The 16,180-nt window shown below is 40.1% G+C and overlaps 1 protein-coding gene across 7 annotated transcripts in view; it reads right to left on the bottom strand.

Annotated features, from left to right (window-relative positions):
* Window positions 1-12,367: 12,367 nt before the first annotated feature.
* The window catches only part of LOC124864127 (mucin-5AC-like), a 119,871-nt gene continuing 116,058 nt past the window's right edge, over window positions 12,368-16,180 (bottom strand). For all 7 annotated transcript variants that reach the window (XM_047358799.1, XM_047358797.1, XM_047358801.1 and 4 more), the window contains one exon: window positions 12,368-15,785. In XM_047358799.1, coding sequence (XP_047214755.1) covers window positions 15,693-15,785 — 93 coding nt within the window. In that variant the 3' untranslated portion in view covers window positions 12,368-15,692. The remainder of the gene's footprint in view (window positions 15,786-16,180) is intronic.

The raw sequence follows: 16,180 nt of genomic DNA on the forward strand, positions 1-16,180 counted from the left end.
TGGGGTCCGGTTTTGGCCCGCGGACCTTGAGTTTGACACATGCAGGGTAGAGTTACAATCTTTATCAGACCTTTCAGCAGAGACAGGCTTCTGCTGTTTGCAGAAGTTTTATCTTTGTTTTCAGGCAGCTGCATCTCTTTGTCAAGGTCGTTTCACAGAGCTGAAATTTAACTTCTCTCAAAGAGGAAAAATCATGGCTATGTCAGTTAAATGCTGCTCTTGTTGTGTTTTTTTTTTTATTCATCTTTTTGTTTTAATCTGTTTATCAACTGTGTGCACTCAGGGACTGAAAGGTCCGCTTTGAAATTATAATCTGGCAAGGTTTTTTATTGTCTCTTGAATCTTTTGAATGCATAATCTCCAGTTTAAGATCCCCGTGTAGTTTTAAGATTTCAGTGATAATTAAGTTACCTGAAAATCCGTATTTTTATGCCATCGTGTACATATTTCTGTTAAATCAGAGCTTTTTCTCTGTGCCTTCTCCATTGTTCTTTGTTATTTTTCTCTTTTTAACTTTTTAAACTTAATTGACAGACAGAACAAAACGTGGCTGCGGCAAAAACAGAGATTCTAATATACAAACAAAACCAAACTTGACAAAACATGAACAAGACTAAAACATGACCAGAAAAATAATAAACAGAACCATGATTCAAAACTTGAGCAGTGAAAAGCATATAAGGAAAAAACCCGAAACCAAAAACCAAACAACCCCAAATCATAACAGAACCAGGATGAAATCTCCATCAGAACCAGTTAGGGACCCTCCACCATAACCAGGTCCAAATCGCCTTCAGAACCAGGAGAAATCTTCTATCAGAACCAGGTCCAAACTCCATTAGAACCTGGCAAAAAGCTCCATCAGTATCAGGAAAAAACCTCCATCAGAACCACGTAAAAACCTGTATCAGAACCAGGTCCAAATTCTATCAGAGCAAAGGAGGAACATCCATCAGAACCAGATCCAAACTCTATCAGAACCAGGAAGAAACCTCTATAAGAACAAGGTCCAAACTCCATCAGAACCTGGCACAAATCTTCATCAGAACCATGTACAAACCTCCATCTGAACCAGGTCCAACGACTATCAGAACCAGGTCAAACTTATCCGAACCAGGAAGAAAACTCCACCAGAACCTGGTCCAAATCTCCTTCAGAATCAGGAGGAACCTTTTATCAGAACCAGGTCAAACATTCATCAGAACCAGAACCAAAATTAATCAGAACCAAGTGAAATTCTTCACCAGAACCAGTAAGAAACCCCCCATCAGAACCAGGTCCAAACTCCATCAGAGCCAAGAGGAATTCTCTATCAAGACCGGTTAGGATCCCACTATCAGAACGAGGTCCAAACTCAGTCAGAACCAGAAAGAAACTTCTATCAGAACCAGTTCCAAGATACATCAGAACCTGGAACAAATCTCCATCAGAACTGGACCCAAACTCCATCAGAACCAGGATGAAATCTCCATCAAAACTAGTTAGGGAGCCTCCACCAGAACCAGGTCCAAATCGCCTTCAGAACCAGGAGGAACCTTCTATCAGAACCAGGTCCAAACTCCATCAGAACCTGGCAAAAAGCTCCATCAGAACCAAGTACAAACATGTATCAGAACCAGCTACAAACCTGTATCAGAACCAAGTCCAAACTTTATCCGAGCCAAGGAGAAACATCCATCAGAACCAGGTACAGACATCCACCAGAAGCAGATACAGATCTCCATCAGAACCACATCCAAACTCCATCAGAACCAGGAAGAAACCTCTATAAGAACCGGGTCCAAACTCCATCAGAACCTGGCAAAAAGCTCCATCAGAACCAGAAATAAAATCTGTTTAAGAACCTTCTAAAACTTTTCATCAGAGTCAGGTATAAACCTCTATCAGATCTAGGTCCAAACTCTATCAGAACCAGGAAGAAACCTTAATCAAAACCAGGTCCCGACTCCACCAGAACCTGGCAAAATCTCCATAAGATCCTTGAACAAATCTACACCAGAACTATGTACACCATCAGAAACAGGTCCAAACTCTATCAGAACCAGGTCCAAATCTTCATCAGTTCCAGGAGGAACCCCCTCTTTTAGCTAATTTTAGCTTATACATTGTTTTTGCATGGGGTAAATTAATATCAGCCTTCATGCTAGTGATAGCTGATATGCTAATGTTAGCATTTTAGTTTCTCTTTCTCCTCTCATTTCTCTTAGCTGAAGAACATATTTGCCTTTTTTGGGCAATTGTTTGTTTGTTTTTGTGTTTCTTCAGCATATTTGTTGTTAGCTCATTCGTTTTTCTTAATTTTCTGCCATTTTTTATATATTTTAGCATTTTGCCAGTTCTTGCATTTCAACAACTATTTCAACAAGTAGTTTTGAGGTAACTTCACCTTGTTACGCTGTTTTATAGCTGATAGTCGTCCTGCTTAAGACAGTCTTTCTTTGCTGTTTCTGCTATTTCTACTAATTTATCAGATTTCAGCTGATATTCTACTGTCAACCTTAGCCACTTTCTGCCAGCTTTCAACAGGAGTTTAGCATTTCTGTTTTCTTCTAATTCATTAAATTTCAGCAGATTATCTACTGTCAGTTTCAGCTTGTTTCTGACAGCTTTCAGCTAAAAAAATTCAGCTTACAGCATTCACACTGCATTTTCGCAGGAAATGCACATTATTTTTCACTAGTCTTCCCTGTGACATGCAGTCTGTTTTTAACCTTGTCATGATGCATTTCCTAGCTTGCCCAAGACGATTTTTTTGAAGAGTTTTGGCTTAAGAAGTCATCTCTTTAAAAGGAAAACGTTTTTTAGTTTATCACAAATATTGGCATTAAATTATCATTTTGGGGGTACATGTTTTCCACCGAGCAGGAAGAGCTTGAAATATGTAACCTGCTATGTAAATAGTGTACAGTAATGGAGTAGAAAATGCAGCAAATTCCTAATTTAATAATACACAAATACTGTATTTGTGTCCTTTTAAAGTAGGAATTTGCAACTGTCTGGTTTCCAGTATTCCAGAATGAAAACTGTGGTGGCCCCCAGGGCCAACTGGTATATTAAGGCAGACATGGTGAAGGGCCCCTTTACAAAAGAAGCCATTCCTTTCAATCACACCCCTCCAGGTTTCGCATTCATTTCCAATGTGGGCGGGAAGTCCTCCACCAGAATGACGGAGTCCCGGAGAGGGGCAATGTTTAGCACCCTACCCAAGATGCCAGGGTGTTATGTTTTGCGGTGGTGAAGGACGAAAGCGGCAGCAGGACATCAGCAGACCCATTGTGGGTTGATACATTTTAATGGACAGAACTAAACTTACAGGACACAAAGAGAAACACAGGAACCGGGACTGAGAATTGGACAACGGCTGGACAAACAGGTGGATAAACAAGATGACCAGACAATGAGGAAACGGAAGACACAGACTTAAATACAACTGAGGATGAAAGAACTGACGACAACAAGTGAGTGCAATCAACAGAAATACGACACGTGCGCATCATGACACAGAGGCCAAAACTTCAGTGAGAGACCTCTCCCCAACCCAAATGCGCAGGGATGTGACCCTTACGTCCACCAGGGTACACCCCAAAATGAGACAACTAAGCTAGGGGCCGACAAGGAAAACCACTCCAGCCCACGGCCTTTCCTCACGGGCCATTCAGGAATAGAATAGAGCCCAGTTGCTCTCAAGAAGCTGGGTTTCAGAGCCAACGCTGTGCATGGAGGTAAGCCCAACTATTTCTTTGTCACCATCCATCTTTCCCTCGACCTGGACCAGTTTCTCAGTCCCTGCTGCTGTAAAACATATTTATGCCCCTTTTCCACTGGCTCGTTGTGGACGGCGCGGCTCCGCCCAACTCGACTTCGCTCTACTCGGTATGGTATCAGTTGTTTCCACTGACCCGCCGAGGGCCAAAACTATGGTGGCTGAAGCCCCGCCCCCAGCCATGAGTGTAGTGCGCTGTGCTACTGTTAGCCCTACTGCATAACATTGTCACATTAAAATAATCTGCATGAACAATTAATATAAAATAAAAACATAAATAAACTAAATACTAAAAACGTTTGCATTAATGTATATGCAAGAATGTCTTATTTATGTTTTTTATGTCCGCTAGGATAATTATCTGGACCACAGCCCAGCCAGAACTTATAAAATAAGGCTCAGGGGTTCTGATCTCAGGGGGGTGTGGCAGGAGAAGCAGAGATTTGCCTGTGTCCTTTGTCTCAATCTTATATAAGTGAGAACAATAGGTAGGGCCTTCACAACACTTGGCTAATTTTCAATTCAAAGTCCCATTCTCAAACCTAAGTGCTTAACTACATGAACTTCATCAAAACATCCAACAAAATCAAAATAATTGATCTTCTGACTTCACCTGATATACTAGCAGTGACCATCAGCTAAATATTCTGAATATCAAGAATGTGACCTGATGTTTGAGGAAGGTCTGATTACAGGTCAACATTTCATAGTTTCAGAATACCCACAAATAATTTCAAAAATGGTCTAATCTGTGGAGATATAAAATTTCACAAAAAATCAACACCATAATTTCAGAGAAGTTTTCATAATGTGGTCTTAGGGAGCTATGCACCTTTTATATAAACAAAGTACAACGTCTCTCTCGCATTGTCACTAAGTCCTCACTGGAGGTATGAGCTACCCTTTTTCCCATGAGTGCTAAAACTTTTGGAACCCCATGTTACTTTATTCTGACATTCCCCTCTTCTGGCTCTTGCAAACAGCATGGATCTTTGTCCATCTCAGTGGGTCCAGACTTCTTCTGAGTTTTTTTTTTTTTTTTTTTTCTTGTAGAAAGTCACACTGTGATTTTCAACAAGCAGGAAGGCAGATCTCTCTCTTTCAGGCCGTGCTGGAGAAGCGTCTTTGGCGGAGTAGCCATGGAGAAGGGCAGGTTTCTAAAATCCAGACTCAAAAACGCAGATGTTGAACTCAAATCCCATATATGTGTGTATTTGTGTGTGAGAGAGACAGAAGAAAAGTTTAGTATAGGTTCGGATTTTGCACAAAGAAATATTATCAGTCAGTCAGTCAGTTGTCCCCCTGCCTGTCACTTCCTTCCACAACATAAACTATACTCCTTTCTAAGACAACTTTCTTTTCGCATCTCTAATGTCCCTTTTCAATTTTACCTTCTTTCCCGACTGATCGCAATATTTAAGACCAACAAAACTTCCTTCAGGAAAGTTTTAACTCTTTAACCCCTTAATTGATGCACTCTGTGCTTTTTACCGGTAATCTTTTCTTATGTTTTTTTTATTTTTCCATCAACTGTTTTACTTGAAACGTTTTAAACTATTTAACTTATTTACACTCAAACTTCCACACTGTAAAAAACCAAACTTATCTTCCAAATTAAAGCACGTTTAACACAATCATCCCCACTTTTTCCTTTCATTATTTTATAAATCAGAGTATGAAGAAGGAGACACCCCTGATGCCTCAAGGTTCCGGAACCATTTTTTTTTTTTACCTGTTCAGCGGCACGTCTGCCCACTGGCTTTTCTCCTTTATGAGGTGTAGAAAATTGCTAAAAACCACCCGCAAAACCCTGTGTTTTGCTTTATCCCATTGTTACCAATGAGAACCTCCCTGCCATTTCTTTGCAGGGTAACTGGGCCCTCAGCTGATGTCCTCCCTCTCGCAACTCTGGAACCTAATTAATTAGTTAGGAGATGATGGTTAATGTGTAATAAAAATAATAATATACATTATATCCTACAGAGCAACTTCTCACCCAGATATATTTGAAGACAAATAGTTTGGATCTAATCGTCCAGAAGCCGCAGGTGGGCACCAGAACTCCCCTCCGTAAAATGGAAGTGGACTGAGAACAACTCTCAGGCTGGCCAGGCGTCCGTGTCCCTGTCCTGCGGTCTCCTCTGGCACGTTAGATCCTGGTCGTGACGCTAAAATTGTTGTGGAATTTTCTTATCAAAGTGGGTAGAAGTTGACTCATAACAAGAGAAAATCCAGACTTTGTCTTTATAAGTTTTATTCAAAGGCATTCAGCGTTTGAAGACCCTGACACTGAGATTAGTCAGTGAAACAGAGCCCCGATCAACATTTACACGCAGTATTTATACCAGAACATGACAGTGTTATCTCAACACTTCAAAGAGTCTGTGTTTTATGACCCCAGACCCTTCTCGGGTTCAGAGGTGACTAGGTTACCTAGGAACAACCATCTACTCTCCCTGAGGCATCACCCTAACAAATGCCCTTAACCATTAAACTTCTGATAATGGCTTTTACAGCTTCCTCCTCTAACACAGATGTTCACTGGAGTGAGGTAAACCAAAGGTCATACACTGTGGAATGCTTACTGCAAGAATTTCCATCACACGAGAATGCAAGTTTTAAAGATGGATGGAGTCAAATAGCTAAAATGGCAGCTATAATCATAGCAAAAGGTTTTTCTGCCAAGTGATTTATCTGGTTGGTCAATAGAAATGCATGTCAAATATAATTTTTGTTTTTAAAGTTTTTGAAGAACAAGACTACTTTTCATCCGCTTTCATAGTTAAGCACTACTGGTTGTTAGTCAACTGATCTGGATTGTTTTGGTTGTAATGTAAGAAAATTTTAAAAGCACAATGAAATATTTTGCAAGGTGCAGTACAGTAGCATTCTATATGCTGCTACTTTATTAGTCTGCTAATTATGTTGATAACGTGATTAAGTTCACAGGTCTGATAAAATGACCCTACTGAATTAAGTTACCTGATCATTACACACAAAGGTGAAAATACAACAAAAAAATGTTTTTTTTACAAAGTGAAAATTTATTGCATTTCAGTGCGGTTTGGCTCATCCACAAACAAGATGAGGTCCATATTGTAATGAACAATCCGCCCTGCAGTGAGAATCATCAGGGCTGACCTTCCCTACATGCAGGGTCAGGAAAAGGGCCGCTAAAATCTCTGAAGACCCCACACACAAAGTGTTTAGACTTTACCTTCAGGTCAGCATTACAGAGCTCTGTCTGCTAAAACCAGCCGCTACAGAGACAGTTTCTTCCAGAGTTCCAGAACAATAGTGCGCATACTTGGACTGATCTCACATTATGTCTTCTGTAAATTTACTTGTGTATACATACAGTGCCTTGCGAAAGTACTCGGCCCCCTTGAACTTTTCAACCTCTTGCCACATTTCAGGCTTCAAACATAAAGATATAAAATTCAACTTTTTTGTGAAGAATCAACAACAAGTGGGACACAATCGTGAAGTGGAATGAAATTTACTGGATGTCAAACTTTTTAACAAATAAAAAACTGAAAAGTGGGGCGTGCAATATTATTCGGCCCCTTTGCGTTAATACTTTGTAGCGCCACCCTTTGCTGCAATTACAGCTGCAGGTCGCTTGGGGTATATCTCTATCAGTTTTGCACATCGAGAGACTGAAATTCTTGCCCATTCTTCCTTGCAAAACAGCTCAAGTTCAGTGAGGTTGGATGGAGAGCGTTCGTGAACAGCAGTCTTCAGCTCTTTCCACAGATTCTCGATTGGATTCAGGTCTGGACTTTGACTTGGCCATTCCAACACCTGGATACGTTTATTTGTGAACCATTCCATTGTAGATTTGGCTTTATGTTTTGGATCATTGTCTTGTTGGAAGATAAATCTCCATCCCAGTCTCAGGTCTCTTGCAGACTCCCAACAGGTTTTCTTCCAGAATGGTCCTGTATTTGGCCCCATCCATCTTCCCATCAATATTGACCATCTTCCCTGTCCCTGCTGACGAAAAGCAGGCCCAAACCATGATGCTGCCACCACCATGTTTGACAGTGGGGATGGTGTGTTCAGGGTGATGAGCTGTGTTGCTTTTACGCCAAACATATCGTTTCGCATTGTGGCCAAACAGTTTGATTTTGGTTTCATCTGACCAGAGCACCTTCTTCCACATGTTTGGTGTGTCTCCCAGGTGGCTTGTGGCAAACTTTAAACAAGACTTTTTATGGATATCTTAGAGAAATGGCTTTCTTCTTGCCACTCTTCCATAAAGGCCAGATTTATGCAGTGTACGACTGATTGTTGTCCTATGGACAGACTTTCCCACCTCAGCTGTAGATCTCTGCAGTTCATCCAGAGTGATCATGGACCTCTTGGCTGCATCTCTGATCAGTCTTCTCCTTGTTCGAGATGAAAGTTTAGAGGGACGGCCGGGTCTTAGTAGATTTGCAGTGGTCTGATCAGAATCAGAATCAGAAAAGCTTTATTGCCAAGTACGTTTTTGGACATACAAGGAATTTGTTTTGGCGTAGTCGGTGCAATACAATACAAATTAAACAGTATGAACATATCTACAATATAATATAAATATATGTGCACAGTTTTAAGTGAGTGAGAGTAAATATAGAGCAGTATAAGATGCAAGAGCAATACAACAGTGCAGGTGATCATTGTGCAAGTAAAGAAGGAGTCCATGCTGAGCGTTAATGTAACGCATAGAGTTACAAGTTACAAGTGTCCTGTCAGCAAAAAAAAGGGGGGGGGGGGGGTGTGGGGGAAAGGGAGAGTGTCAGGGTGGTTTCCGGGCTTTGTTAACCAGGCTGGTGGCAGATGGGAAAAAACTGTTCTTGTGGCGTGAGGTCTCAAAGAGTCTGTGACCGGGGTGGGAGGGATCAGCCAGAATCTTCCCTGCCCGCTTCAGGGTCCTGGAGGTGTACAGTTCCTGGAGCGACAGTAGACTGCAGCCAATCACCTTCTCAGCAGACCGAATGACACGCTGCAGCCTGCCCTTATCCTTGGCTGTAGCAGCAGCGTACCAGATGGTGATGGAGGAGGTGAGGATGGACTCAATGATGGCTGTGTAGAAGTGCACCATCATAGTCTTTGGCAGGTTGAATTTCTTCAGCTGCCGCAGGAAGAACATCCTCTGCTGGGCTTTCTTGATGAGGGAGCTGATGTTTGGCTCCCACTTGAGATCCTGGGAGATGATGGTTCCCAGGAAGCGGAAAGATTCCACAGTGTCAATTGTGGAGTCACAGAGGGTGATGGGGGCAGGTGGGGCTGGGTTCTGCCTGATACTCCTTCCATTTCAATATGACTGCTTGCACAGTGCTCCTTGGGATGTTTAAAGCTTGGGAAATCTTTTTGTATCCAAATCCGGCTTTAAACGTCTCCACAACAGTATCTCGGACCTGCCTGGTGTGTTCCTTGGGCTTCATGATACTCTCTGTGCTTTGAACAGAACCCTGAGACTATCACAGAGCAGGTACATTTATACGGAGACTTGATTACACACAGGTGGATTCTATGTATCATCATCAGTCATTTGGGACAACATTGGATCATTCAGAGATCCTCACTGGACTTCTGGAGTGAGTTTGCTGCACTGAAAGTAAAGGGGCCGCATAATATTGCACGCCTCACTTTTCAGTTTTTTATTTATTAAAAACGTTTGACACATCCAATAAATTTCATTCCATTTCACGATTGTGTCCCACTTGTTGATTCTTCACAAAACATTAGAATTTTATATCTTTATGTTTGAAGCCTGAAATGTGGCAAGAGGTTGACCAGTTCAAGGGGGCCAAGTACTTTCACAAGGCACTGTACATTAACGGTCAAACGTTTTAGAATGCCTTTCTCACTTCATGGGTCTCATTATTTTCATGACTATTTAAACTGTAGATTGTCACCAGAGACAAAAAACCTGTGAATGAACACACATGGAATTATGTGGTAAACAAAAAGTGTAAAATAACTCTAAACATTTTTATATTTCAGATTTTTACAAAGGAGCTACCCTATACTTCATGAGGTGGTCACCTGAAATTATTTTCCAAAGAGTTGTGAAAGAACTTCCCAGAGGTTCATTGAGAGGCGGCCAGAGGTTAATATTTCAGTCATTACAGCAAAGGGCAGCTACTGCGTTAGGATCACTGCCAGGTGATCACTGTTCAGCACCTGGCTAACACTATCCCTACTGTGAATCATGGTGGTGGCAGCACCAAACATTGGAGATGTTTTTCTGTGGCAGGAACTGGGTGACAAGTCCAGAGTGCTAGATGACCTTAGCCAAATATGAGAGAGGTTCTTTAAGGAAGCCCCCTGTAGATTGCTCTGAACCTTAGACCTGGGTGGGCTATTTCAAAGTAGACCTAAGGCTTTCATTGCTTCCAAAGGTGCTTTAACAAAATAATAAGCAGAGATAGTGAATACTACAGTTAAATAAGTGTGTGGAAATTTAAGGGAAAAAACGTACTTAATTTTGGAATAAGAGAGAAACAAAAACTGTGCAAAAACTAAAGCACTGTAAATACCTTCCAGATGCTCCTCACATCATTACACTCTTGAACTGCATGCAGGTTCATGATATGGTAGTAAAAGATGTCTGAGCTGCTATGATAAGATTTGAAAACATGTGCTTCTGTTCTGAAAGTCTTCAAATGCCCAGAAAATCCCAAAAACTGGCAACAAGCTAAAAGGGCAACATACTGTCCAAACTGAGACATTAAACAGACAGGCAACACATGGTGTGCTTGGTGAGTTTCTGTATTTTAAAGGAACACAAAACTCTTTATTTGTAGAAACATTTCACATTTTTTGTTTAGACAATACAAAAAACAAACGGCGGTTAAATCACACAATACTGCCCCCCAGAAAGCCTAGTTGCTCTGGTTTCGTATATAACAAGGTTCATAGATGTCAGTTTATGAAACAAAACATTTGATAGCTTCACATTGCAGCTATAATTTTATTTCATGAAGCGTCGCAAGTAGCACTGTACAATTGACAGACTTAATAAATGTTTCTGTCATAGCCGACATTTAGCTCATCTTAAACATAGTAGCTTAGTATTTTCTGGTCATTAGCTTTAAGCATAGCCGGAAGTCAGTATTTCCACTTTCCAAGTCAGAAACATCAATTTACAACAGCCCCTGAAGTTTTAAATCTACAAAACAAATAAACATTGTAAAAGCTGCACAAATAAGATGCCTCTCTGTAGTTCAGGTGAGGAGTGCAGTGTTTTGCAATAGTATTCACAAACACAAATACCCATGTATTTTATTGGGATATTATGCAAAAGACCAACAGTAGTAGTAGTAGTAAAAGTAAAATCACAGATGGTTTTCAAAAGGTTTTAACAAATAAAAACCTGAAAAGTTTGGTGTGCATTTGTATTCAGTCCCCTTTACACCAATAACCTTCAATACACTGCTCAAAAAAATAAAGGGAACACTTAAACAATACAATATAACTCCAAGTAAATCAAACTTCTGTGAAATTAAACTGTCCACTTGGGAAGCAACACCGATTGACAATTAATTTCACATGATGTTGTACAAATGGAATAGACAACAGGGGGAAATCTTTGGCGACTATCAAGACACACTCAATAAAGGAGTGGTTCTGCAGGTGGGGACCACAGACCACTTCTCAGTACCTTTGCTTTCTGGCTGATGTTTTGGTCACTTTTGAATGTTGGTGGTGCTTTCACACTCCTGGTAGCATGAGACGGACTCTACAACCCACACAAGTGGCTCAGGTAGTGCAGCTCATCCAGGATGGCACATCAATGTGAGCTGTGGCAAGAAGGTTTGCTGTGTGTCTCCGTAGTGTCCAGAGCCTGGAGGCGCTACCAGGAGACAGGCCAGTACACCAGGAGACGTGGAGGAGGCCATAGGAGGGCAACAACCCAGCAGCAGGACCGCTACCTCCACCTTTGTGCAAGGAGGAACAGGAGGAGCACTGCCAGAGCCCTGCAAAATGACCTCCAGCAGGCCACAAATGTGCATGTGTCTGCACAAACGGTTAGAAACCGACTCCATGAGGATGGTATGAGGGCCCAACATCCACATTTGGCTCCAAATCAGAGCTTAGATAATAGTACATAGAATCCTCTATTCACATCTAGCACCTGCATTTCAAACGTACTAAATCCACATGCAAAAATTGTGCCCGCAAACAGTTTCATGCTTTGAAAATTGCATTGCGGGTGGTAAGGGATGACATTTTTCATATCGTCCTCCAATCAATTTGCACGATTGGGTTATCATATGTTTTGCATATTCATGAAGGGAGACACGCTAAAAAGTTTGCGCCCGCAGTTCCGCTGATTTTGCACACGCAATCTGATTACCTCCTCGTTTGCAGATCAGCTTTGCTGACGCAAACAAGTTTACATGCGGTTATGTACACGCAAATCTTTTAAGATCAGGTCCTAAATCTGATCTTGAAAATTTATATTTACATATTTCCATCCAGTCTGACCGAGCTTGAGCTATTTTGCTAAACACACATTTGCAGAAATTTCTTAACATGTGCAAAGCTGGCAGAGACAGACCTCAAAAGACTTGCAGCTGTAATTGCAGCAAAATGTAGTTCTACAAGGCATTCACTTAACTGACAACAAATGCTTACCTATTACACCTTTATTTGTAAAACTAAATGAATAACCATCTCTTATTGTCTTTTCACTTTACAGTTATGCTCCAATTTGGGTTGGTCCATCACATTTTAATCCAGATAAAAGACAAGAAAGCTTTTGGTTGTAGCTTTTAATAATAGTGCTAATAGTATGTAATCTGATTAATTAGCAAAACCTCATTAGTAATCTCCCTAATTGTCTGACTTGCAACTGAAAGACAATTAAGTTAGGCTTCCAACTTTGGAATACACCATTAAAACTAGCTGCATGTCTCAAACTGCATCTCCATATACAGGCATCAGCCTATATCTTTATTTGTGAAAAACAATAAATAAGGTAATATATATAAATATTTGCTTTTCCTACAGATTTGACCATATCACAGCCAGCCATGCTGAAATTTCTAGGATTTTATATCACAGGTGAGATAAAATGTGACATAACAAGTTGAGAAGCAGCAGAGAAAGCTTGTGTAGCCGCCTACATGTAAATGTATTTCTCAAACTATTTCTTCTTTGCTTACATAAATCTTCAAAGCCAAACGCATCAGATGAAATAAAAAATAAAAAAACAGAAAATAATCGAAATATACAGTGTATAGTTTTTATATGCATAATTTTGAAAAGGTATAGATTTGACATAGTATATGCTTTATAAATGAAATAATGTGTTTTTAATACGCTGTAACTTTAAATACTATATACAGATTTACAAACGTCTTCCACAATGCTTTAAGATCACCAGGTGCTGTATTTGACATCCACACCCTCAACCAATAGTAAACACACTCACGTGAATTCGACTAAATAAGCTTCAGCTCTTTCTAGAGGTGTAACAATATATCCAGGTCACAAAATGATGCAGAGTACTGGTTGCTCTCCTTTTGTTTTGTTTTCATAAATCTAGTAAAGCCTTCAGAAATCACAAACTGTGTTTCTAAAGAATCTGCTATCATTGTGGAATATCCAATTTCAATATTGACCAATCCATATATTGTGTTTATGTCCTTATAACTATGTGCTACTCAAAAAGTGATGACTCTAAAAAACAAAATAAAGGCTTTACGAGAGCACAGGAAAATTCTGTTCTGGGTTGATCAGTTGAGGCATTTTACAGTTTCAAATAGCATTTAGGTCAATACCAATAGGAGTCTAAAACACAGGATATAGTGTGTCAGGTCTGTCTGGGGCCTGTAATAACAGCTTACATTTATATCAACAGATCAAGACACATCCTGACAACAAATGGATAGTGCTTCACAAGACAGACTTTACACTTACAGGGATCACCATGGCATACTGATATTGTGGGATCTTGTCACACCCAGAGCTTTTTCTAAATCCACAACTCTTCAGTTAACTTAGATGTTTTAAGTTTTCTTTGTAGAATGTTCACAGTACCTGGCAAAAGTATTCATACCCTTTGAAATTCTTTACACCACAAATATCAATGTTTTCTGAAAGGTTTTTTTATGCAACAGAGTAACACACACTAGTGCATCATTGTGAAGGATGGTTTTTGATGTATTTGCAACAAAAAAAGTATAAGTCCACCTGTGTATATTTTAGGCAAAGTAGAATTTAAGCTGCTCGGTGAAGCCCTTTATTGGTGAACATCCTTAAACAAACAGCATCATAAGGACCAAGTATAACAGCAGACAAGTTGGGGTGAAAGTTGTCCCAAGCTTTGACCATCTTCCAGAACACTGTTCAATCTATCATCTGAAAATGGAAAGAATATGGCATGGCTGAAAATGTTTTGGTCAACAAGAGGATAACTCAGAGAAGCAGCGAAGAGGTCCATGGTAACATTGAAGGAGCTGCGGAGATTCATAGCTCAGTTTTAAGAGTCAGAACTACAAAATGCGCACTATACAGATCTGGCCTTTTAGGAAGACTGAAAATAAGAAAGCCTTTGTTGAAAAGGCAATTTTTAGCCATGTGGAGGACACAGCAAACTGGTAGAAGGTGCTTTGGTCAAATAAGACCAAAATTCAACTACATGGAAAATGCAATATCCGGCTGATAACCAATGTACATCATCCTGAATGCACCCTCCTGAACATGAAATATATATATATAGCAGTATCTTATTATGGGAATCATTTTATTTACACTTTTACAATTGCATGCTTCTCTGTGTAGGTGTTGTTGGGACCACAGCCATGGATTACAACATGGATGAACATGGACTCTGAACTGTACACTTAATCGAAGGCCAGTTTGAACTTTTCTACACTTTTCAGTGTCACGCTAACTTCCGTCTAACCCAGCCCAAGAAGAGGAGGAGTCATAGCTGACTCTCCGTGACGTCACTGTTTGAACAAAAAATGCAGTGTTGCAACATGGTGGTCTTAATCCACGCGGCTCTCAACCGAGGTCGTACAGGAGAGAATCCACGCGTCAGCTGTAGGTCTTAAACTCACCGGCAAGCCTAAGGCCTACCTTCAAAGAATCCTTGGATGCAAAGTAACAACAAACCTTCGATCAAACATTGACCAATCGAAACAATAAAAAGTTAAGTATTTGATCTGCTGCTCAAATAATCCAGCATTTATTCATTCAAAGTGAGTAATGAGACAAGCGTGGCTTGACGTTTCTTCTGAGGCCTCCAGAGGCAGCCCTAATTGAAGCAGTTTTCCCCACGGCCTGAACCGCAGCTCTGCACGCCTGTGTGCCGACCAGCCATCCTGTGTAGCAGCTGAAGCAGTCGCAACGGGTTTTTGCCCCATGTGGATCAGACCGTGACAACTTTAAACATTAAATAATATATATGGTTTGTGGTTGCAACATGACAGTATTGGAAAAAGTTCAACAGGTATGAATAGTTCAGCCAGGTACTATACGGTGAATCCAATACAGTTCAGTGCACCCGAGTTTGTACTCAAACATTACATTTAGTATATGGTTCTTCTTCCTGTAACCATTCCAGCAACTTTTCACATCACATCACTAAGCTTAGAGTAACCTTAAAAGTATCACAGGAGGAGCAAAAGACACACATGCCTCAGTGTTAGTAAAATGGAGTGATATAACTTCTGTTACCCATCATCTTGCTGGGACAAGATACTGGAGTGCTGCCATACTTGATTTTAGAGGCTTCTTCGGACTTTGTGACAAAATGCTGTTTTCTGCACCATTTTTTCATTTTCTGTTTTCTTTGGACAAAGTACTTTTGAAGCTTATTTTTCCCTTCTGTTAAAAACACTTAATAGATGATGCTTCCATACAGGAAATCAATTGTTTCCCACCAGTGAGTGAAGACTATGAACAAATGAGGTCATATTTTTGGTTCTTAAAGCAGACCTTCATTCAAGGGTTGTAAGCACTGCTCAGGGCATTTTTCGGTAGCTGCTGTAGATGAATTTAGGATGATGCATTCCAGATTCTGCAAAGGAAGAAAAAGATGTCAGTGTGTAAGTGTCAGTATATTAAAACAACGGCATTCCTACCATGTGTACATATACAAGCATTTTTGATTTATACAACAGGAATATAATAAAGGAATAACGTTTTTACTTTTCTAAAAGATGGACGTTTTTTTCAAAAAAACTACGTCTTTAAAGGATTTTATTTTTACAGAATAAATGTTGTACATCTTTCGACATTAATAATGTTACCTACAGTTATTCTTTATTGTGAGTAACATGTATTCCATTTGTTTCACAGTAAATTTCATTTTGAATTTTCACTACGTTTTCTTTATAATACACTACTCAAAAAATAAAGGGAACACTCAAATAACACATCCTAGATCTCAATGAATGAAATATTCTCATTGAT

This window comes from Girardinichthys multiradiatus, chromosome Y (assembly GCF_021462225.1).
Source record: "Girardinichthys multiradiatus isolate DD_20200921_A chromosome Y, DD_fGirMul_XY1, whole genome shotgun sequence".
NCBI classification, from domain to species: domain Eukaryota; kingdom Metazoa; phylum Chordata; class Actinopteri; order Cyprinodontiformes; family Goodeidae; genus Girardinichthys; species Girardinichthys multiradiatus.